At 41.8% G+C, this 23,340-nt stretch overlaps 1 protein-coding gene across 11 annotated transcripts in view; it reads right to left on the reverse strand.

Moving 5' to 3' along the window:
* Positions 1 to 23,340, reverse strand: part of ITPKA (inositol-trisphosphate 3-kinase A) — a 62,174-nt gene that overhangs the window by 37,236 nt on the left and 1,598 nt on the right. For all 11 annotated transcript variants that reach the window (XR_009958577.1, XR_009958573.1, XR_009958574.1 and 8 more), the window contains exon 2: positions 2,445 to 2,541. Coding sequence is in view for 1 of the 11 variants with exons in the window: in XM_062577375.1 (XP_062433359.1) it covers positions 2,445 to 2,541 (97 nt within the window). In the remaining 10 variants the exon portion in view is untranslated. The remainder of the gene's footprint in view (positions 1 to 2,444; positions 2,542 to 23,340) is intronic.

The following is a 23,340-nucleotide window of genomic DNA, read 5'->3' on the forward strand; positions in this document are numbered from 1 at the left end:
GGACAAACACAGCCATTGGCAGTGAAAATCTATTTGGATACATTCCCATATCTGAATTCATAGCTTTAAGGAGTGCAGCTGCTCCAGGCCATGGGGTATTTTTTTTTTTTTTTTTTTTTTGTTTGTTTTTTTGTTTCGTTTTGTTTTTTGTTTTTGTTTTCTTTTCTTTTTTCAGGCTAAACAGGGGAAAGGCTGCTAGAGCTGGACCTGTTTAACCTGGAGAAGAGAAAATTGAGAGGGAATCTTATCAGTGTATACAAATAACTTAAGGGAGGGTGTCAAGAGGGTAGGTTCGGACTCTTCTCAGTGGTGCGCAGCAACAGGACAAGAGGCAACGGGCACAGACTGAAACACAGGAAGGTCCATATGAGTATAAGGAAAAACTTCTTTACTGTGAGGGTCACAGAGCACCAGAACAGGTTGTGCAAGGAGGTTGTGGAGCCTCCTTCTCTAGAGGTATTCAAAACCCACCTGGAAACAATCCTGTGCAATGCACTTTAGGTGACCCTGCCTGAGCAGGATGGTTGGACTAGATGATCTCCAGAGGTCCGTTCCAACCTTGACCATTCTGTGAAACTCTTCATTAGGATATTAAACAGTAGTACACTTACTAACATGCACAGGAAGAAGCCACAGGCCAGACTTTGTTAATACTCTAACAGGCTATTTTAAAGCTGCATAACACTGCCAGTGCTGGCTATGCCCTAAATCCTCACATAGGGTATGTCTGCTGAGTGTGTGCATACCAAAGCAATGTGGTCTATCAGTGATCATTAAGCAGCTACCAACAGGCCAGAAGCCAAGCGCTGCCCCTTCTACACGCACACTCTGTGACCGCACATGCCTATACCTCCAGGTACTGCAGCTCCTCTGGAGCCCTGCTAATCTGCAGGTACAGACCGTAGCACAACTGTTTCACAACCCTGGGTTTGAATCTCATCCAGTACAAGCGATACAGTGCACGTAGGCCAAGATCAGCAGTAATTAGATTCCAGACGCAGAAGTCACTCTCCTGTCCTGCAGCATGCCAATAACATCAGAGGAAAGTACATGTTTCACTCAGAGGTAGTCTTTAATCTACACAGCATAAAATAGGCCCCAAAATAGGAGCCTGATTAAACCTGGGGCTGAAACTCAACTTTTATCACAGTAGGATCCTTCATATTCCACCATTAGCAACTGGTTCTTCTCTGACAAATCCTAGAACCAGCACTGCCTCAGCACAAAGGCTGGAGTGGTGATGGCTCAGGTTATAGATTAGAAAGAACTTGTCATATTAGAGGAGACTAGCTGCAAAAATGATGGACTAAATGCAAGTACAGAAAACTACCTAAAGGGAACTGGGGCATTCTCCCTGCTTCTAATGCACTTCTGGTAACCTCTCATCCCTCCTCCCTCCTCCTCCAACCTTACACAAACCCTTCAAAAGGTTATGATTACATGACTAATGTTCCACTTCACACAGATCAAGCCAATCCCATATACACTGCGACAGAAACTGCAAGCAGTAAAACTGATCATCTCGACACTCTGATGCCATAACCCTCACTGCACAAATGCAGCTGCCTCATTTCTAGGACTGAATAAGTAAGTCTGCACAGCTTTGCACTGCACCATATTAGTGCACTAGAACATAGAGAGGTGGTTCGGGTATTGCACTTAAGCACTTTGCAGCGTAGGTGCCTGCCCACATGTACTAATAAACTCTGCACTAGCAGATTAGGAACACAGGCGGCTTAGGAGATGAAGCGTGAATCAAACTTGATGACTTCTATTTGTTTTTTTTTTTTGCCTTACCAATAAAACAAAGCCTAAATCAGAAGCATATTTACCAACTTCTACAGACACTAAACTAGACTCAGCTGACTGAGCTGCTCCTTGTGCTCATGTAGTGAGCAATGACAGACTCACAATGCAAACCTGGTCATCAAGTTTCTATTTCATCATGTTTGTTTTTCACCTGAGGGTTTATGTTAAGATGTGGGGTTTGGAATTGGTACTAGAAATGCAGTACTCACCAGGGCTGAGGCATGTAAAGGAACTAACATATTGGCTACTCACTCGAGAGAGATATGAGACCACAAGCAGCAGCAAGAGCAGATGGACCAGGCCTTCAACTTCACTCCCCAGTCTCCCTTGTTTTCCTCTAACATGTATTTTACACATACCAGAAGAGCATCCCGGAGCCTGACCCTTCTCCCCAAAGTCTGCCCACTGCTTCCTTGCTCATCTTCCCCTTTCTATCTCCCATCATAGACAAAAGAAAGATGCTCTAGCTCACAGATTCATGTGGTCTCACATGGTTCCTTTTTACCTGAAGGAAGTACTGATCACCTGCCCAGATCCCAGCACAAAGTAGCTTAAAAAAACCCACTAAAGTAAGTGTTTTCCTTGCCGCTGTCATCCCCATAAGAGGGGCAAGACCCTAAAGATATTCATCTCACCTGTATGCCCAGCCAGCTGCACCCATGAGTAGCGTTTCTTGAAGGGGCTGATGACTGGTAAGTTAACCATGGTTTTAATCGTATGCCATGCCTTTTTCTGGAATATAGAGAAAAGAAATATTAAATTGTGTCAACTCTAAAATCCTGACACCACGAATGAAATTCATGCACCCTGAGTTGTCCCTCCCCAGTTTGTTTGTTAAACCTGTAAACATTCAAAGATGGAACCATAAAACACACACTGTGATCACCATTGGAAAAACACACACTTAAGAGCAAGAACAGAAATACTTCCTACCATTGACAAGAAAACTGCCTGCAAGACAAAAAGTGTGTCATGCTGTACATATCACAGGCTTGTTCTTAGCCACACCTGACCTCTGAGTCATGCAGTACACAGACAGCACTCTGAACACACACATAAGCCCACTAAAGTTTCTATGAGACATGAACATAAGCAGTTTGCCACTGTTAACAATACTTCTTTTCCCAGAAGCCTTCAGCATCACCTCATAATTAACAGCTTTTTCCAAGTCAGCGGGTGATTCTTACTGTGACAGATGCATAGAAAATGCTTCTCTAATTAGGCACCAAGGTCACTCAGTTCCCTGTAACACCAGTTGACAATGTGCTGTAAGATCTATTCCAGGTCATGGATTTTCCCGCTCCGCCCCCTCCTTTCCAATTCTGTTACATTTTAACAAAGCTGGGCACTGCTCTTGCCACCTTGGCTGTCCCACAGTGCAGCTGTGTGGATACTGCTGCAGGCAGACAGGGAAACACAGCAGCTGCTCGGATACAGCCATTGAGCGCTCTGTCGCAACGCGGGGGAAGCGGAAAGTGAGGAAGTTTCAGGTTTTGGAACCGAAACCCAGGTAAGTAGCAATCACAGCCCATAATGACACTGGTGTTCACATTATAGAGTGAGTGATCCCAAAGTGCTTTACAAACAAAGAAAGCAGGTTCATTTCTTCTTTCTCTAGGACATGATGCCCTGCTGAACAAAAAGGAGCTGGTAATAGCGCACCGTAGTTCTGCACAACAGTTTAGCACTGAGGGTTTTTTTTTGCTGAACCCAAATATATTTAGTGGGTAGGGTGGGTTTTCAGTAGCACTTATCAATAGCCTAAACACTCTCCATCAAAATCAACAGGAGCCATTGATTTCACTGAAAAGAGTTTAGAGTATTGATGGACACCTGAAAGTCCACCTTTAAAATACTAAATGATCTCTAGCAGGGACATTGATTTGATGATTTAGATGCTCAAGCCAACGAACAACTACCGTCTTCTACAAAAGACTTCACAGAAGTAAAAAAATACAGAAAGTAAAATCACAGGCAATGCTATAGAGGCAAAACATAGTTTTCCAAATCACGTACTGGCATGGTCACCCTTCCCCACACTTGTTCAGTTATCACAGGTTTCTTGTGAGGTATCTTCTGGCAATGTTGGTCATTGTGTGATGGCAAAACCTCGTGGCTGTCCTAGGACATATCAAGAGGATATGGCAATTTATAGAAGCAAGTGATCTTTCTTTTAAAGATAGGCTTTCACCAAGAACATTGTGAATTATGCTGCAAATTTAAAATGACGTAAAATAATCTCCATAGGGATACAGTTATCTGAAATAAGAATTCTTTCCCCCTTATTTAATTTAGCTTGGTTTTGAAAGCTGTTCCAGCTGAAATGAAGTCACTCTTGGTCTGATATGTGTCCCATGCAGCAGTAATACTTTTGTAAACATACAGTGCTAGCAAGAGGAAGCATCCAAAGAAAGTCCCGGACATTTCAGAATTATGAAAACTCAGTTGCACTTACGCAACACAACAGATGTTGCTGGCTTTAGCTAAACTTCAGTTTAATAAATACCTTCTGCAGGTTTAAGTGTCCCTGCAGTCTCCACTGGATTTTGTATTATTTGCCTTAAACTGCTCCAGATTGCTACTGCGCAGAGTTAAACAGTGGCTGGGCTCTAACTCGAAGCTAGCCGCTTTTTAGTGGCAACGAAGAAAGCCCTTGCACATCATTCGGAAACATCCATAACTTCCCTTATGGCCAAAAGTGCAATGCAAATATTGTTATTCAAGTAGAAAAGATAATAAACGTCTTTTGTATAGTCTTTTTGCCAAATCTAGCTGATAGTAGAATCCCTTCAGTCTGCTCTGCTGTTTCTGCTCCAGATGGACAGGGCTAAGTTATTTACAGAATAGTTGAAAGTAAACCTCATTGTGAGTTAAAATATTCCCTTTGAAGGTAGCTTTTGAAAAAATTTAAGTTTTTAAAGATTCCAGCTCAATCTTCAGGGTAGCACTGCTGTTTCCCTATCCCTCAATCAGAAATGAGCAGTGTTCCCCATCCCTCCAACAGAGATCCTACACTCATCATAATGCCCCTCTCCTAACATTATGTATCCTGTCTGTCTCCCAACGATTCGTCACACTGCTATTTCCAAAAGCGAGGAGAAGCACAGGTTTTCAAGGAATGCATGTCAGCTGTCAATGCAACACCACACGCTACTGGCTTTCCCACCTCCTCCCTCCCACCTAGCCCTAGGAAGCTGCAGTTTATATTTTTACTGTGGGTGTGAAGGGGAGACAATGGGCCAAATCCAGCCCGAGCTCGAGCAGGCTTTGGCTGCTTATGTTACAGCTACCTTGGATGAGTATGTCTAAGCTACACATACAATAAATACACACTGTCAATTTGTTACAATCTCTTTACAGGCATTTTTCCTTTAACTCAGGGAAAGCATGAGGCTCAAGCTAGGATGGAAAGGACTGCAGCTTCAGCACATACACCCATCCCAGTGTGCTGCCATCAGCAGGGGTTCAGTAGATGCACTCTCCTCCTAGCAGCTTCTAGTCCCCAAACTCACTCAAGCCATTGCCAGCAAGCAAACAGGGCTGCATGCTCTTGAAGCAGCGGTGTGAGTGGGAAGATGAAGACTCTTTGTGCCTGTGTGCCTGTTGTGGGAGGAATCTTTCTCACTTCTATTTCTAAAGCAAGATCTCTTCCTCTTTGTTAGCAATGGTTTTATGTTTTTCCAACCACTGTTTCATGCAGCAATGGCAAAGAGGACTGCTGCCTATGTGCAGTTGCTGTCTACATCTCCCTCAGTCCACACTTCCTCTAGATTCCTGCTCACTCTTCCTTGGTCTCTTGCTCGGCCTGTTTTTCTCCAAACCACTAATTCAGTGTTTGATGCTATCCACATATATTCAGAGAAAGTTCTCATTTCTCTCTAACAGCATTGTCTGAATCAAATGCCTCTGACACCACCAATGCAGTTTCATATTCCTCTTCAGATTCACATACTAAAGAGTTCTCCAGAAGCAGAAGGAAGGCATTCCAAAAGGCCAAAAAGTCAAACATGAGAAATGTAAGCATTCTTAGATTCAGCATACAAATTATTGAAACATTTTCTGTATTTTATACATTCCTACATGAATAGATGTATACATACATAAAAGCAATAAAAGGAGTGGTATGCTAAAGAGCGGGAAAGCTAGTTTCCTGTTGTCTAGCTAGCAAAAGAGGAGAAACCAAGCAGAAGAGTATGGCAGTATGGCACTGACCCCTTCAGCGGGGCCACAGTGCATTCAACACACGTGGCTCTGTATCTGATGTTGACCAGATACCTATGATATCTGGATTACTCATTTGAATCACTCTTCCAAATGCAAAGCACAGCAACAGAAAGGCATATTTCCGTGCAGAAGACACAGCAAACTTGCTCTGTGTTAGCACTAACATGTCTGGACTTGATACTGGCCAGATGGGGTGTGCACCAGTAGCACCTCCAGCCTATTCATCTCTGGAGAGAGGTAGCCCTTACCGTAAGGCCTATCCCATCAAGAAACAATGAAGGTGGGCAGCAACCGATAGCCACTGGCTCCTGCGTACACAGCTCCCCCCAGGCCTGCTCTCACAATGTTATTAGTATGCAGAAGCACAGCCATCACACAAGTGATGTTTGCACAAGTAGGACTTCACACAAACCCACTAAACCCCCTGGGAGCACTTGCATCCATTCCCCAGGCATCACTGTCCCCAAGAATTAATCTGCAGAAATTGCCAGGGTTTCCTGAAACCCTCCCATGAACAGTGCAAAAACATGCTAATAGCAAAGTTTGTTCAACGGGTTAGTGCAACATTTGATTTCCCCCCCCCCCCTTTTTTTTAATGGAGTAGTATGAAACAAGTAAAATCCCCCTCTGAGCATATGCTAAATCCCTCTTAGACAGGTGATCTACTCTGACCTCTAAGGACAACAGAGGAAAGGGACTTCTTCCTCCCTCTGCTGATCTATGGAAAAATAAACACCTCCTCCTCATTTAAGGGGAAAATGACAAAGACCTCTGTTCTGCAAATGCCTAAAACAAATACAACTACCCTCAGGCAAGCACTGACAATCAGGTAACATATACAGGAGTTTGCAGAATTGAGTTCTAACTGAAGCAAAGAAAATAAGCATTAAAATAGAAGGACACCTAAAATAACATGGTGGGGAAGGAGAAATGAGAAAAGCTTTCTCAAAACAAGCAAACAACTCCATCAGTTCTAATGAAGTTAGTATGTTACCTGAACCTGTAAGGACTTGAAGAAAAACAGTAGGAAGAAACATATCGTAACTTGGTAAGGGCCCTAAAACCATTCATTTTTTCACTATCATCAGCTGAGTGGAGAAGTAGTCTCTTGCCTGAGCTGGTAAGTAGGTAATTTTGCTAGGCTATAGTAAGCAATGACCCTGAGATCCTTTTCCCAGTAAAACTTCAGCAGTTTCTTTATGCAAGATCATGTTGTCTTTTTTCTGTGCACTAGTACAAGCCTACGCAAACCTACAAAGAGCTATTATGACAGTAAGAAACAAAAGGGTAGGGAGAAATTTCTTTATAATCTTTTTCTTTTCCCCTAAAGGCTTTAAGGAAAGAAAGAGTACTTAATTGTCAGTTGTCATAATTTACTGTTCTGTTAAAGTCCTTAAATCATTTAGGCTAAATTCTGCAACTCTGGGACGTGGGGACTGAAATGTGATCTGTATCACTGGTTGCCACTGCCTACTCAGTGTCTCACTAACTCCTAGAAGGAACAAGGTTTCTCCGCAGGGGACTTACAAGGAATATAAAAAGCTCTAATTCTCAAAAAATTACTACATGTGTTTCAAAATAATTCTTAAGAGCCACGCATCCAAAACACAAAAACACCAAGTAATACCTTGCTTGGCAATCTCAGCCAACGCCATGCAACTGAGCAAGCACATGGGAAGGTGCTGGGCCTCTGTCCCTTGCCGTAACAATAGCGACTGGAAAATGTCATACCTGAGAATGCATCAGACCACTCGCTGAAACTTCTTTGTATGAGTAGGCTCCAAGCTAACAATAAGTGTTACAATCAGTTCTGTGTTATCCATGCAGAGTATTACTCATTCTCCAGTGGCTCACTTTTCTTCTGTCAGTTTGTTTGCTTTTTGTTTTGGGTTTTTTTTGTTTTTTTTTTCCCTCTTCTCTTAATTCTTCCTTCCTGGGTCACACACTAGCATCCACATTATTCTTTTAGAGGGACAGAAGAAATCCTAAACATGTCCATGAGATTATTCACAGAGCTGTCATAAATGTCAGCAAGACTAGGTCGTAGGGTCTAGTCCAGTAAAAATTCATCTCTTTAATATGTTCTCAAAAACTTCTTTTAAACTCTGTGTATATTTTACAGTTTTATTATTGTATTGGTTTTATACTTTATAGTATGTACATTTACTTAAAGACCTCTATAAAAAGCTTTAAAGTTTTTAAAATGCAGTAAGTTAATTACATCTACAAAATACTTAACTGTTTTACTTGCTTTAGTTTATTAAAACTGAAATCAGCTTGAAAGCTAGTTTGCTTCCTTTTTTAAATTCTTTATACTTTCTGTTTCACTCAAATATTTCATTCAACTTGGAAAATTAAGTTAATGTACTCAAATTTGTTCTCCATTTCCAAGAGTCTGTGGTTTTATTTTAAATTAGCTCTGACTTGACATTCTGGACCTGCACAAAGAACTTAAACATGACTTGCAAGCAACCAACCACACTATGTTAATAAACTAAAACTAACCTCAACAAACTTTGCAGCCAGCTGTCTCACTGCAGCCACTGCCAGCTGTCACCATAAAGTGCTCCCATAAGAAATCATTCAGAGCAGACCACTACTGAGACAATTACTAGGCTAATTTAATCACTTTGTAATTAGATATGCTTCTCTCTGGGTGGAAGTAATCAATAACTACAGTACTATAATTACACCCAATAAAAAAAATTACAAATACTTCAACAAGGATCTGCTGATTTGTCAAAATCACAACGTTCCACAGAAATGCACTGGTAACAGCATACTTCTCCCCAAACCAATGGCGTTTTCCACAGGTTCAGCTTCACAGCAGCCAGCTTGAAAGGGGACACTGTTTCAAGGGTGTGCAGCACTGGGACAGTGAACTGTACAGTTCCATTTGATGGGGAAATCTGGGGATCTGAGTGATATAAAAAGTATTTTAAAAAATAGCAAGTGCTGCTGAACAACATGCTATCTTCCCATACCTAGAATTTACCTACTGAGGTATTCCCACTTGGAGTTCTTTCAGTTTGAAGCTTAGTCTGCTTGTCTTTGCAGACCTTAAAGAGGCAAGCAGTTAACTTGGTCAGAGCCAAATCCTGGAGCAACTGATATTTCTATACCCAATTTAAGCAAATGACAATTATCCTTGTTCCCTGTTTTGTTGTCTATATATGTGTGTGTGTGTGTGTGTGTGTATGCACATGTGTGCATGCATGCATAACACTTGCTTTTCACTTTCAGTAGTCTGTTTCTGTGCTTTTAACCCTTATTAAAGGTTTCTAGAATCCTTAAACTAAGGAGATTCTCGCTGCCAAGTCTACTACCCACTTGGCTGAATCAGACATGAATCACAAATCAAGACAAGGATCTCAATGGGTGGGAGGTGAAAGAGCAAGTCAACAAGAATAATGCTTCCCAAGCAAGCCCTGACAGAAGCCTGTGAGCAAATACAACCCTTATAACCAAGTTTCTGAGTGCAACACTTGATTCAACTCCCCCAAGATAGGGTGAGGCTCTTACAGCAAATGACTTAGCCCTATTATTACCACATTTCATCTTTTGTCACTGGACAGAAAAACAGGTTCCTGATGCACACAGGAAACATTACTCTTCACCATATTCCCAGATGAGATTGTTCATCACAGGACAAAGTATTTTGGCCTAGAACCAAAATGTTGCTCTACACTAACTTACATTGACGGACAGCTTAGCCCCTGAGTCTAGATCTTGGAAAAGGGGCTATGCCCTGACCGAATGAGAACCAGCTTCATTCTTCAGAGGAGTTATGCCTCAACATCAACTGATGATTTGTGCAAACCACTGCAACTGGCCTTTTGCCAGGGCAGCTGTATTAACCGAAATCTTCAGCTGTCACTCCAGGAATATAAACAGGATAACAGTGTCCTAGATCTAGAAAATTACTAAGCAACCTCCACATGTCATACTCCTTGGGAGCCTTAACCATTCCTTTTATCTGCTTTAGTCAGGGGAGTCCCCAAGCAACTAATGCTTGCTGCTTTTTCCACACAATTGATCTTCCTGTGGTACATGAGTGCCAGCTGGAGCAGGAAGACTGATGATCAACAGCCAGGGAGAACGCACACTCCTGAGGAAGAACCGCAGTTTGCATGCTGCATGAGTAACTTCCTCATCAGCACCTCTAATCAGACTGCTAGGCAAACTGTGACTACACCTTTCTCTCTCTCTCTCACCATCCAGCCTCCAAAACTTTGAGAAGAAACAGTGCTCAGCCTCTACCTAGCCCTTGATGCTTCCTCTTTTGCACTCAACCATGGGTTAGGGCCACAGCTGCTCAACCAGCCTTTGGCAGGTGTATCCTCTGACTGTGAGGTTTTCATTTCCTGTTTGTACCTTGGTCAAGATGGGCTGGGCTAATTCTTCAGAGTCATGAGAAATACTTAATGCAATCTGCAGAAATAAAAATGCAAGACAGAAGCCTCAGGTTCCTGCATTTTCCTCTTTGTCATGCCTCACCATGCATTATACAGTGAAACACACACATTCCTTGGCTTGCTCTCCTTTAGAGTACTTAGTAAATTTGTTCAATACTCATTCAGCCTAGAAAAAAAGGAAGAAGGCAAGGAGAAAGAAACTGATGAGCAGTATCAGACTGAATTCCTTGGAGCACAAAGTTTCAGGTCCCGTTTCACAGCCGGATTCCACCTGTAATTCCAGGAACACATTCTCTCTCAAAGTCAGAGGAAGAGTGAAGTGCTATGGAGTGACAGCATTGCTTGCCTTTCTGCAAGCAGCAGTGATCGCAGTCTGCTGACTGTGCTACAGCAATCAACACTGGCATTTTGCTTCTGATCATTATCAAGTAAAATAGCCACAATCTTTATTGCATTCCCAGGCCAAAAGCCAAGGCAGCCAAGGAATTACATGCCACAAGTGTTTCATTCGCTTTTCTCACAAGGATTCTGTAAAAGCCAGTTTTGTAAGAGGCAATGCTGTTAACTAGAAGCCAGATTTTGATTTTTCTTCTAATAAGAAAGGGCTAACATTGCTGTTTTGAGGGATACTTAAATCTCCACCTTTCAAAAGAGAGCTTTCACAAGCCCATATTTCCATTAATGCAACTTACACAACTTCTGCTGTGCTCTGTTCTGAAAGACTGGCTCTCTAAGAGGATGTTCTGCCACCTGTCCCTGCTAAACCTCAGTGAAACTGAGTCAAAGGAGTCTTGTCCCTAACAGGGATCTGCTAGAACAGCAGTCTTGCTGGAAACTGGAATGTTATTATCCAAAAGTAAATGGAAAGTTCCTCAGTATAGGAAACTTACACAGACCAATAAAGAGGTCCAGCCTGCAACACAGGTACAATTTGTCAAAGCAGAGTGAACTGTGTATGACCTCAAATCCGAATGTACTATAAAAAGTGCCGATTCACTTCAGTCAGGTGAGGCTTCTGCACAAGATCAAGAGAGACTGTGTTTAGGCAACAAGCCAGGAAAGAACTTCAAGAAGTTGATCTGCCCTGGGTGTACTCCAGACACTCAGGAAGGGAGCTGAGCATGTGCTGCATCTTATTTGTGGGTGGTACAGACTGTTACCTGGAGGCACAGTTCTATCCAGCCCGCTGAGCCAGAGCTGAGGCCTACGCTCATCAGTTTACCACCCCAGCGATTTAATGAAATCTCCAGTTCAGAAAGATAAGTAAGAGAAAAAGAGGATTTTTTTAATGCTTACCCTTGCAATCATTTACAAAATTAAGTCTCTCCTATCAATACCTGCCTGTAAATCAGGTTTTTAGAAATCACCATATACATGCATGTACATATGTACATACATATAAAGAGGTTACTGACAGCTATTTATTTTTTAAAATGCACTTAAATCTTGTTTCTTCCCTTGCCTGATAATTCAGTGTCTAATGTCCTAAAATGTCAAGATACTTGCTTGTGAAAAACCTGAGAAACTCTATTGCCTCAGTATGGGATCTTGGTCCAGACACATGCCCTTTCTCTGCTCCAGTTACTGCAAGTGCAGGTTACAATAGCTGCACTTCAGAACAGCATTCAACGACTTAAGTAATTAACACTTGTAAACTACATTAGAGGCATTCAAGTCCTCAAATAAGCAGCAATATAGTGTTAAGTGAAAAGCGTATTAGAGTCTAAAAATACGCCATATAAAGAACAGATCAGATGTGCAGATACTGGTAACAGTTTACCATCTGCTCTTCTAATCTGTCACAAGACAAAGTTCAGTACTCTGTTTCTTCTCTCCTCCTTTGTCTCTTCCAAGCCCACATTTCCATTCACCTCTAGAGAGGCAGGAACAGCCTCTGCTTCGCCTATCGGACTCCAGCCTGCTGTGCAAATAAGGCCCACCCTCAGCAAAGGAATGCAAGTGTCAACACAGGACAGGGCACTGCTATTGAGCGGGGTGTGGTATTTACCTACAGGAAAGCCACAGCCTTCAGCAACCACTTTAATAGCTCAGAGCTTTAACATAGTAACTGTGAGATTATTCCAAACCACTGTATTGAAATGATTTTTTTTTTTTGTTTAACTCATACTTGGATTTGCATGAGAATATAACAAGCAAATACAGGTGTCTGCAAACACAACTTGACAATGACAGAGAAACTTGGGATTGAAGAGAAATGTAGAACCTTCACCCTCCCCACAGGAGCAAGGGGATCTTCTGGGTCACCAAACAGCGGTTTGTTTTCAGAGCAAACCTAAGATCAGAGGAACTCTCCCTCTCTCAAGTCAGCACCAAGTGCAATGCAAAGAATCTGGAGAAGAGGATGACTTCTCCCTTGAGCAAAAGTACAGGATCAGAAGAGAATTTCTGTTAACAGAACAGCACAAGAAAGGCAAGCTGAATTCCTCCTCCGTACAAGAAGCAGATAGTCCCAGAAGACATGAGATTATTTAAAATTTTAATTTCCATAGCCTAGCCTTAAGAAAAGAGACAAATTGAGGCCTTATATAAGCAGGAGTGACTCAACTGAAGACTGAGCTGAAACTCCTGAAGAGTTGTATGTTGTACAGGGTATGTTTCCTCTGCCCTGCAGGTAAACAAACGTGTTTACAATCGAGATCCTGGGGAATCCCATCTTTTTAGAAGCACAAACATAAATTGTCAGTTATTAAGAATCTCACCCAACTAAAAATAATAAAATAAAATGGCATAGCTTATAAATAGACCATTTATCTACCATAACTTTTCTCTCTTGCAAAACAGAGACAAAAACAAAAAACAAAAAAAGAAAACACTCCACAACCCCACAGAATCCTGAAGAATTTTCTACTGTTGGGTTCCTAGCAACAGAATGACAAGCCACGCTCTCCTATCCCGTACAATCATCTAGCCAAGCCTCCTAAAATTTGGAGCAATCAGCACCTTCTATGCCAGATTGGACACAGGTAGCAGAACCCAAAAGTGACCAATACGAATACACCAGAGCCCAGCAGATGAGGAAAAGAAAGACATCTGAAACGTCATTTGCAGATGGCTTATTGCTTGCCAAGCATAGAGAGGAATAAATCATGCAGAGAAACTCCTTCACAAGCCAAGACCGATTCTGCTGCCCTGTGTTCTCTCATTCTTGCAGAATACAACACGGAAAGAAAACTGGTGACTTGGCTTCATTCCTTCCACAGCCATCCCCTATCTCAGTAGCTGTAGTGGCACCATGGCCAAATGACAGGAGAAAGCACCTTAAAATCCTCTCTCACAGAATTTTCAACAGAAAGGATTGTCTGACCTGAAATGAGAGCCTCAGGACTTCATTGCTTAGTCTATCTGGGTTTGTGCAAAGATGACAGAAAAGTTGCTTATCTCAATCCCAAGGAGTAAAACAATACAGACTGGGTTCAATTATCAGCCCAGAATTCTGACACTCAGCATTTTACACTATGAAAAGTAAAAGCTAGAGCGTAGGAAGGTCTCCCAGTTTTTTCAGATTACATTCTCTTCTGAACAAAGTTGACCCTTTATGGAAGCAGCGCCTCTGCTCCCGCAGAGCTCCCATGTGCAGGAAATGCTGGGGAAGGAGCCCGCAGACGCACAGCTTATCATGATGAGTACACTCATGTCACCCTCAGCCAACAGCCCACTCAAACCCCACAAAAGATAACAAACAGCCTATCTGCATGCCCAAACACTGTCTGTTCACACAATTATCCTTCCTATCACTGCATCACAAGCATACAGTGGTGAAGAAAAATTCAGAGGCCACCTTTTAATATTTGCCTGGTCTCTCACAGGGACTCTGTAGAAAGGCAAATAGTTCTCCAGATCAGCATTCAGCTCTGTTAATTAGGAAGTCAGCCTTTCTTTCTTGTGGTCTTCTGCCTGATTCACTGCATATCTACCTATTTCTGCAACATAAGAAACAGAGATCCTGCAAATGTGGCATTAGTCATTATGTAACTGTAACTTGCCTGTTGAATTGGTCTGAAATATAGAATAGCTGCTTTTTAATTGAGAATCATCCATTCTGTGCATCAAATACCATGCCAGCTTGTAATTAAATACTGTAGGATATTAATATGCACAGACTGCACAGTCACTTTAATACTTTTATTTCATAGATTTTCAGTGCTTGACTGTATATTTTCCTAACACAGTTGTTTCACGTTCTATCAATGTGGTTTTTTTGGAAAACATATCTTCCTCGTGTTTTAAAGCAACAGTCTGCTTGATCATCAAGTTTCAATCTTCTGACTAGTCTTCCCTCTCTCCTTTCCAAAGGAAGGGCAGCTGTATTAACCGAAATCTTCAGCTGTCACTCCAGGAATATAAACAGGATAACAGTGTCCTAGATCTAGGAAATTACTGAGCAACCTCCACATGTCATACTCCTTGGGAGCCTTAACCATTCCTTTTATCTGCTTTAGTCAGGGGAGTCCCCAAGCAACTAATGCTTGCTGCTTTTTCCACACAATTGATCTTCCTGTGGTACATGAGTGCCAGCTGGAGCAGGAAGACTGATGATCAACAGCCAGGGAGAACGCACACTCCTGAGGAAGAACCGCAGTTTGCATGCTGCATGAGTAACTTCCTCATCAGCACCTGTATATGTCCTGCAGTTATCACAATCCTCTCATCTCCCTTTTGTCTCCAAAGTTTTTTGCTGTTGTTGGATTTTTTTTTTGTTCTTGACCAGCCTGCATTTGAATCAGGCAGCTTCCTCCTGTAGTGTCTCTTTACGTAACACAGGTCATTAGAAAGTGCAGGAGAGTGTTGCTACCCATGGCACTTGCTGAGTGAATTTTTAAGGGTTTTCTACACAAGTGCTGAACTTCAGAGCATCTCAATGCATTCTAGTAGTAGTGGAAGGTGCTGACACCTGACAACAGTGTTCCATCCTCACTTCCTTTCTAAAGCATGTGTTATAAAGTGCACTAGAGCTGGCTGGTGTGTTGAAGGTATTTATGCTAAAGAGGACACTTAAAGGAGTATGGTATCTGGAGAGGATTTTTCCATCTCTCTGGACAATGCCCCCTTCATATGGGGCAAACATGAGGCACAGCTGCCTCCTGCACAGCAGATCCTTCCCAAGTGGCTGACACGTGGGATGGTTGTGCACGCTTTTCTCTGCTGAGCTCCACCAACCTCATGTGTGTGCTCCATCCTGACTTTGAGGTGTGCCAGCACCACAAAGATGAGAAGCAAAAACATACATCTGATTCAGCAGTTCATCACGGGAAACAAGCATAAAGCAAAGCACAAGTATGACATCCTGCCCACAGTGAACATCACTGAGAAGAACCACTGCAGTTTTCTCAACTAGGTTGAGCTGCTGAAAACAAAACAAAAAAACTAAACAAAAGTAAGACACAAAAAGTGTTTTCCATTGCAGTTCAGAGTAACAAAGGCTAGATCATTTTATATCAGGAAGTAGCAAAGAGCAGGAGGCAGAACAGCTCTACTAACAATGAAGGTTTCCTACTATCACTAGATGACAAAAACATTCTCCTTCTATACAGTATTCAATATAATTGACCAAGAGATATTACTCTTATAATATGAAAGATGTATGAAGATGACAGCAGTTTACATCTCCTTGACGCAACATCACTGAGCAACAAGCAAACTATGCCACAGCCACTAGGCTTCTTATTGCACAGTTCTACAGCACTGCAGCCTCCTGTTAAACTGGCAATCATTCGATGGGCCAATGAATAATTTCAGTGCCAATTGCACACAGACATAAAATATATCTCTTTTTACCTAATCTTTAACCACCCGTGACTACACCTCTGTTATCAAGGGGTCCCAAGTGTGGACGAGGTCAGATGGCTGGTGAACTGCAGATTAAAGCTGAATGTGTGCAAAATAAAGTTGGTTTCAGTAGGCTTGGGTAGGCAGTTTAAAAAGTTTGCCATCACTGTGCCACTTCATTTGGATCCTGTAGATTAGGAGTGTTCCTGGAATCTGGCTTAATGCCAAGCTCCTGCAACGCAGCATCTGTGTCATACTTGCTTCAGGCACCAATTGGCTTGGAGATTCTGTCCCAGGCTCTGGATCTGAATTGTACCAGGTCTATGACACTATTTCAAATGAGCTGCCAATTGAGCTCTGGCTAACTTCTTCCTGAGCTTGCCAAGGAATGGAAGGTTTGGTAACAGGCAATAGTAGCTAGGTCTGATGGGTTCAGGTTAGGTTTCTTGAACAGTCTTACAGTTGCATGTTCTGTAAGGGAAGAGAAATTTTCATCCTGTGTGGGAAGCTGACAGTTTACAGACACAACAACAACAAAAAAATGCTGCTTACTATGTATTACCCCCCCCAAAAAAAAGAAAGCATTCTCTATTACTAACAGGATTTAATCAATTAAGCATAGGAAACAACATACCAGTGCAACTGCTAGTCTGACACTGTGTGAACACTTAGCCTCTCCTGCCTACCCTGTGCTTTACCCACTGCTCTTATATCATATGGAATGAAATGGTGGAGACTAACTTTTTTTATGATATTTTTCCCTGAGTATGCCATGTTATGGACAAACAACACCATCTAGCCTACATCAAGCTTTATAGAGGAAGATGTGCCAGCAAACAAAGCTGAGTATTGAAAAAAGAGAGAGAGAGAAAGAGAGAGAGAGAGAGAAACTCTACCTCAGTCCCCTTTCTCTGTAAAACCTTTATTGAGAGAGAAAGTAAGAGAGACAGATAGCGACCAGATAGTGACTTTACTGGTGCTGAGCATTAAGACAAAATCATCCTTGCATACTTAGAATCATAGAATCAGTAAGGTTGGAAGGGACCTCCAGAGATCATCTAGTTCAGCCTCCCTGCTCAGCAGGGTCACCTGGAGCATGACAGGGTTGCATCCAGGTGGGCCTTGAAGATCTCCAGAGAAGGAGACTCCACAACCTCTCTGGGCAACCTGGTCCAGTGCTCCGTCACTCCCACAGGGAAGAAATTCCCCCTCATGGTCCGGCGAAACTTCCTGTGCTTCAGTTTCTGCCCATTGCCTCTTGTCCTGTCACATGGGACAATTGAAAAGGGTTTGTCCCCATCCCCTTGACACCCTCCCTTCAGGTACTTGTACACATTGATAAGATCCCCCCTCAGTCTTCTCTTCTCCAGGCTGAAGAGGCCCAGCTCTCGCAGCTGTTCCTCACAGGGCAGGTGCTCCAGCCCTCTGATCATCTTCATAGATGGACTCTCTCCATGTCTCCATGTCTCTCTTGTACTGGGGAGCCCAGAACTGGGCACAGTACTTGAGACGAGGCCTCCCCAGGACCGAGTAGAGGGGCAGGATCACCTCCCTTGACCTGCTGGCAACACTCTTCCTAATGCACCCCAGGATACCACTGGCCTTCTTGGCCACAAGGGCACATTGCTAACTTTAGAATACTTTAGAAGGAAGAATAATATTACCTTTTCTGCCATCACATTTTATAGATAATCACCCCAAAATGAACTATGTACAATGATCCTTAGTCCTCCGAGTCAGTGCTAAACAACCACCTACTACATAAACACAATCTGCATTATTAGCTTCCAGAAATAGTCCAGCCTTTGGCTGTATTAAAGCAAATTGCATTATACTGTGACCACTTCACTGAATTGTTTCACTTTAATACACTCTGTATATACGAAGCCTTAGCTGTGAGTTGACAGGCTGTTTCTGCTTGTGTTAACTAGCTCCAGTTCAATAAAAAACATTCACCTCCATCAAATCTGTCTAATAGGTTAAGAGTGGTAGACCTCAAAAACATAAACAAACATGCTAAATTTCCAAACCATTACTTCAGCCACTACCCTTACTCCTTTTCAAACTGCTGTTGGTTTTCACAAACAAATCTTCAGCTCTCCCTATGAGTTGATAATAGCCTGTGAAAATCTGCCTAGGTGAGACCTCTTTGTGTATCAACTCTTATGGCGATAAGCCATTACTTTCTTTCCTGCTTTCCAGCTGTGAGGAGCATCACAAGGAGGTTTCAACCATAGCAGCGTATATACACGGAGAGAAAGACAAACTTTTTCAATATACTTAATCCAACAGATTCATATGAAACAACGCTATAACAGAGCTCTTCCAATTTTAAACTGTCCAGCAGGTATACCTTACAACATTAAAAATGAAATCTATCAGGAGGACTGATGTGAAATAGAACAATCTTGTAACCTTTAAGTCACCATTTGAGAGGTCAGAAGTTATTAACTAGCAGTATGTCTCTCTCTCAAATGATTTGCTAAGATCTAACTCATTTTCTGCTAGACAAGAGTTTACAGTATTTAAAACGGTCACCACTGGAACCGATACTGCTGATGCTTCAGATGCACTCCACCATCTGAGCATACAGCAGAAAGCAAACCATCCTCAAACTGAGAGAAGGCTCCCAGTTCAGAGTTGTGGCCTGATAACTGGGCAACGTGGGAAGACCTATGCTACCACTGCTCACCTCATTTGTTCTGTGTATAGACTTCAGTACACAAGAATGTCATCATAAAATCAGCATTTTTTCAGAATAATAAGTATTCCATTGAGACTAGCTGCCCCTGAGCAGCAAACAAACGAAGCCTGGTGTCTAATAGACTGGTGACCTACAGTCCTTCACCCTCATCAAAACAATCACAGCTTGTCACTGTGTCCTCTATGGGCTTGTGTGAAAAAAACCTCCAATCCCTCTCACATTTCCACATCTCCCCACAATTTCCTCATCTTCTTCCCCAGTCCCTAATTCCCCTAGTCTTGTTCACATTCTCTTATTTCACCAGCCCGCAGCACTGCATGCTCCTTCCAATATTTTCTCCTAATTACCATTAAGACAGGAGGCACCACATGTTGTAGCTGGCTTCCTGGCACATCAGCACTGACAGACTGGCCAGTGCACGCACGCCGATTCATTAGTGAACAGGCAAAACAGAAGTGAGAACCGGTGAACGCATGCTGCACCTTCTCCCTCAGAGAAGGAAACGTACACACTGATTTGGGTTTCTCTCCTCTATTTAGAGGCTGATTTTTGTGGAATTTTAAAGAGATCTTGTAGGTAACTTTGAAATCTCTATCACACCATCAAATCTGGCTGAAACCTATTAAAGTTCTAAAAAGCAAAATTGATAGATGGAGTGATTACACAAGCTTTGTTTCTTTAGAAAAAGTAGGCTAAAAATCCATTAAGAGTCTACTTATGTCATCCCTTCATTCCTATTCTTCATTTAAAAATAACAATTCTATTCTAGTACATTAGCTTACATAACTCTCTCCTGAGCTGAAATAGTTCAAACTTTCAGCCCATATTCATCAAGCATGTGTGTGTATGTATTTTTGTCCATTTTAAGGTGTTTGGCAGGAATGCAAAGTAATAGCAAAAAGATCAGTAAAACCAAATAAGCTTCTCTAATGGCTATCTCTCAAACTTTCTGCATTAGTATCATTGCAAGCGGGAACTGAACTGCTTTTTCTCCAGCAAGCTGTCAGCTGTTCTCATGGTTACAGATCTAGGAATTTGGAATGACAGGTCACAGTTATGAGAACGAGTAGATTTATTTGGCATGTTTCTATCTAGTAAATAACATTCTCCTATAAACAGGACAAGAGTCTGCTGCTGTACATTATCATGTTGTTTATTCTTTGTGAAGACCACTTTTTAGAGTCTCTGTCCCAGCAAAGAAGGTACTAACCAGATTTACATACTTCTTCAAATTCCTCTCTCACGGAACAAAGACAAAAATACGTAACCCTTGCACTCTCTGCCTTACTATAAATGGACCAATGGGGCTTTCATTGGAAGATCCAACTGTATACATACACTTTCCAGATGGGACTTCTCTCACAGCGTGAAGCAGGGGTGGAAATGCATACTCGTCATTTCAATGTAAGAGAAGGCAGTGATGTTAACTATTGTCACTGGGCAGCAAAATCTAATCTGTAAACTGGTTATTTAAAAAATAACCAAAATATCTTTTTGATTAAGTTAACTGCCAAGATTTGTACAATTCCAGATACGACGTTATGCCAATTGCATTAAATTGACATGTGCAATTGGTTTCCACAGAACCACAAAACTCAGCTAGCAGTATAGCAGCAAAACAGGGCTCCCTCACACTTCAGACTGTTGCTGAAGGGGGGCCTTCCCCCAGGAAGCCTATTGATTACTTCAAGCCTCTATTCATTACTGCAAAAGTCAAGAGAAAAATTAGCTTGTGATGAGAGACTGGAACACAGACTCAATAAGTTTCTCTCAAATATTGACCTGCCTAGTTGGGAACAACTTCTAGTCCCGACTGAGCCAGGCTGGAAATGTAGTGCAATCCTCAGTCATTAGTCTCAAGGCATTCAATCCCCCTAACAAGTGCCTTAACACTCTGGGAACATCACCCACATACAGCATTCAATAGGAAGAAAATTACCTGTGGTGGTGATTGTCAGTTCATTCAACTCAGGATATTCTGGAAAATGTTTAACTGAAACACTCATGTTCTTGGAGAACTACTTGCTTTTCTTGTAAGCTGCTGGGGAGTTGAGTCTTCCAAGGTGCACAGCGGGGGACAGTCCCCTTGGACTCACCACCCCAGGACTTTAAGGCCTGACTACTACAGGGCAGCAAGTACTATACACGCAGTAAAGACTCCAGAACTTTCAGTGCTTCAGAGAGACCCTTAGACTATCAGTGCAAGCCGACACAATTTCAAAGAACCAACCAAGCTAACAGAATGCTGCTTCCATTTCCAGGTCAATAGAAAGGAGGCCTACAACCAAGAGGCCAGAGACGGCCTTCTTCAGCTTAGGTCTCAAGTTCCTGAGTCTGCACATGGAAACCTTGAAGCCCCGATAACAGGAACATTATCAGAACTTCTGCTCTCACAGATGAAGACCTGGGCAAGTTTCCAAGGTCCCTGCCAAGCATTGGGAAGTATGGAAAGGCTCAATTGCCTGTGAGCGCTAGTCTGAGCTTAGTCACAAGATGCAAGGCTCCAAACTCATGTCTCATTTCCAAAGAAAAGTCTAGGGAAATTCCATTACAAGGGAAATCTCAAATTGTCAAAATTTCCCATGAATAAGGCAGGGTATATCAAGTTTAGTCCACCTCTGTTTTCAGTTTCCTTCAAAATATCTTTACCTTTTGTGTTCAAATCTGAGAATGAGCTTTCATCTGTTAAAATACATACACTAAAACAATATATATGGACAAAATGCACAAATTCACATCTAAAGAGAATCCTTCACAATATGAAATCATTCCTCTGGTTCTATTAAAATTTCTATAGCTACTTCCACATGCACATGCCTGCCTTGAAACCACAGCCCTCCCTTACAAAGCACAAGCTTATCTATCTGGTCTCAAGATAACTGGTAGAGAAGATTAAGTTCTATGAAGATGAATCCACAGAGGTATTTAAAGCACACACTTCCACTTTGGCATGCCATTTACTCACTGTTTCAGTAAAGAAACAGCATCTGTAAAGAGGCAAAAGCTGAAGAACATCAACTGCAACAAGCCTGTCCTGGTCATCACTAGGTATCACCAAGACCACAGCGCAACCACTTGAAGTGGAGAGCAATGTGCCTTCCCACAGGGAAAACAGCACATTCCTGGGATTCTAGCTCCCATCTAGCCAGCAGCAAGGAAGGGAGGCATGAAATGCATTAAGCAAATATAAGATTTGGCCTATTTTATTTATAAGGCAGTGTCACAAAGCAGTTGCTATTTAGTTCTAACATTTTAGAGTCTTCGGTCCCAGTTCCAGCTCTGATTTGCCAACTTGCTGCAGAAGTGAGAGTGAAATGAAGAACAGCAGTTAGAACTCAGGCTTGTAGTGGGCAGTTCTGCAATCTTCTCCTACACTATAGGCATGGAAAAATAACTCTGCCATTAAAAATATGAAGTACTTTACCAATGAGACATTAAAAACTCCTGAAGATGCACTAAACTTGGTCAGCCACCAAAAATCTTTTTCAAAAACTGAATTTCTCATAGTACTAAAGTTCCTGATTTCCCTAGCACCTAAATGAATTGGACATTCAGAGCTTTAAGTATTTATAATATGGCTATTTTTCGATGATCTATGTAAATATATATATATATATATGTATGTATATATGTATGTATATATCATTAAGGATATTAAAAAAAAAAAAAAAAAAAAAAAAAACTTTTTACAATTTTTGTTCCTTGTCATTAAAAGCAAGGTGAATGGAACTCTTCAGTTTTACACAGTGCCTAGGAACTTCATAAAATTTAAAATAAAGTAGTACAATTTACAGCCATTTATGCTGTTTTAGATACGTTCATGCCAGACAACAGAGGAGGATATAGTTCTATCTCATGAATTAGCACTCAATACTGCATACGATATATCATTGACCTCAGGCACACAGGATCAAAACCTTAAAGGCCAAAAGGCTCTTTTCCTGAAGAATAGTTTTGCTTCAGTCTACATTCGGAGACAAGCTAACTTTGAGATGGTGCTGCAGCATGCGATTCTCTGTATTGCTAGTGTTATTAATAAATTGTTGTTCTCTATTAACCATCTATACAGCTCAGGGTTTATCTCAGCAGAATTCACACTCACACTCATTCACCCACTGGAACAGCAGGGGTATTGAGCCAAACAATTCAATAGCCCTTTTCTGTTTTTAATGTCTGTTCTTCTGTTACTTATACAAAATCCCTACAAGCACAGTACACTTTTTTTTTTTTAATAATAAAACTATAGAGTAGTAATTGTTTGACCCTGTACACTAGATTCTATCTCAGGATCAAAAGGGCTTTGTGCATAAATTGAGTAGTAGTATTATTGGTTTCCTGATACGGAATATGCCAAAGTACAAAACATTTTTTTTTTCCCAAAGCTAGGCCACAAGTTGATGC

Source organism: Rhea pennata, chromosome 5 (assembly GCF_028389875.1).
Source record: "Rhea pennata isolate bPtePen1 chromosome 5, bPtePen1.pri, whole genome shotgun sequence".
Taxonomy (NCBI): Eukaryota; Metazoa; Chordata; class Aves; order Rheiformes; family Rheidae; genus Rhea; species Rhea pennata.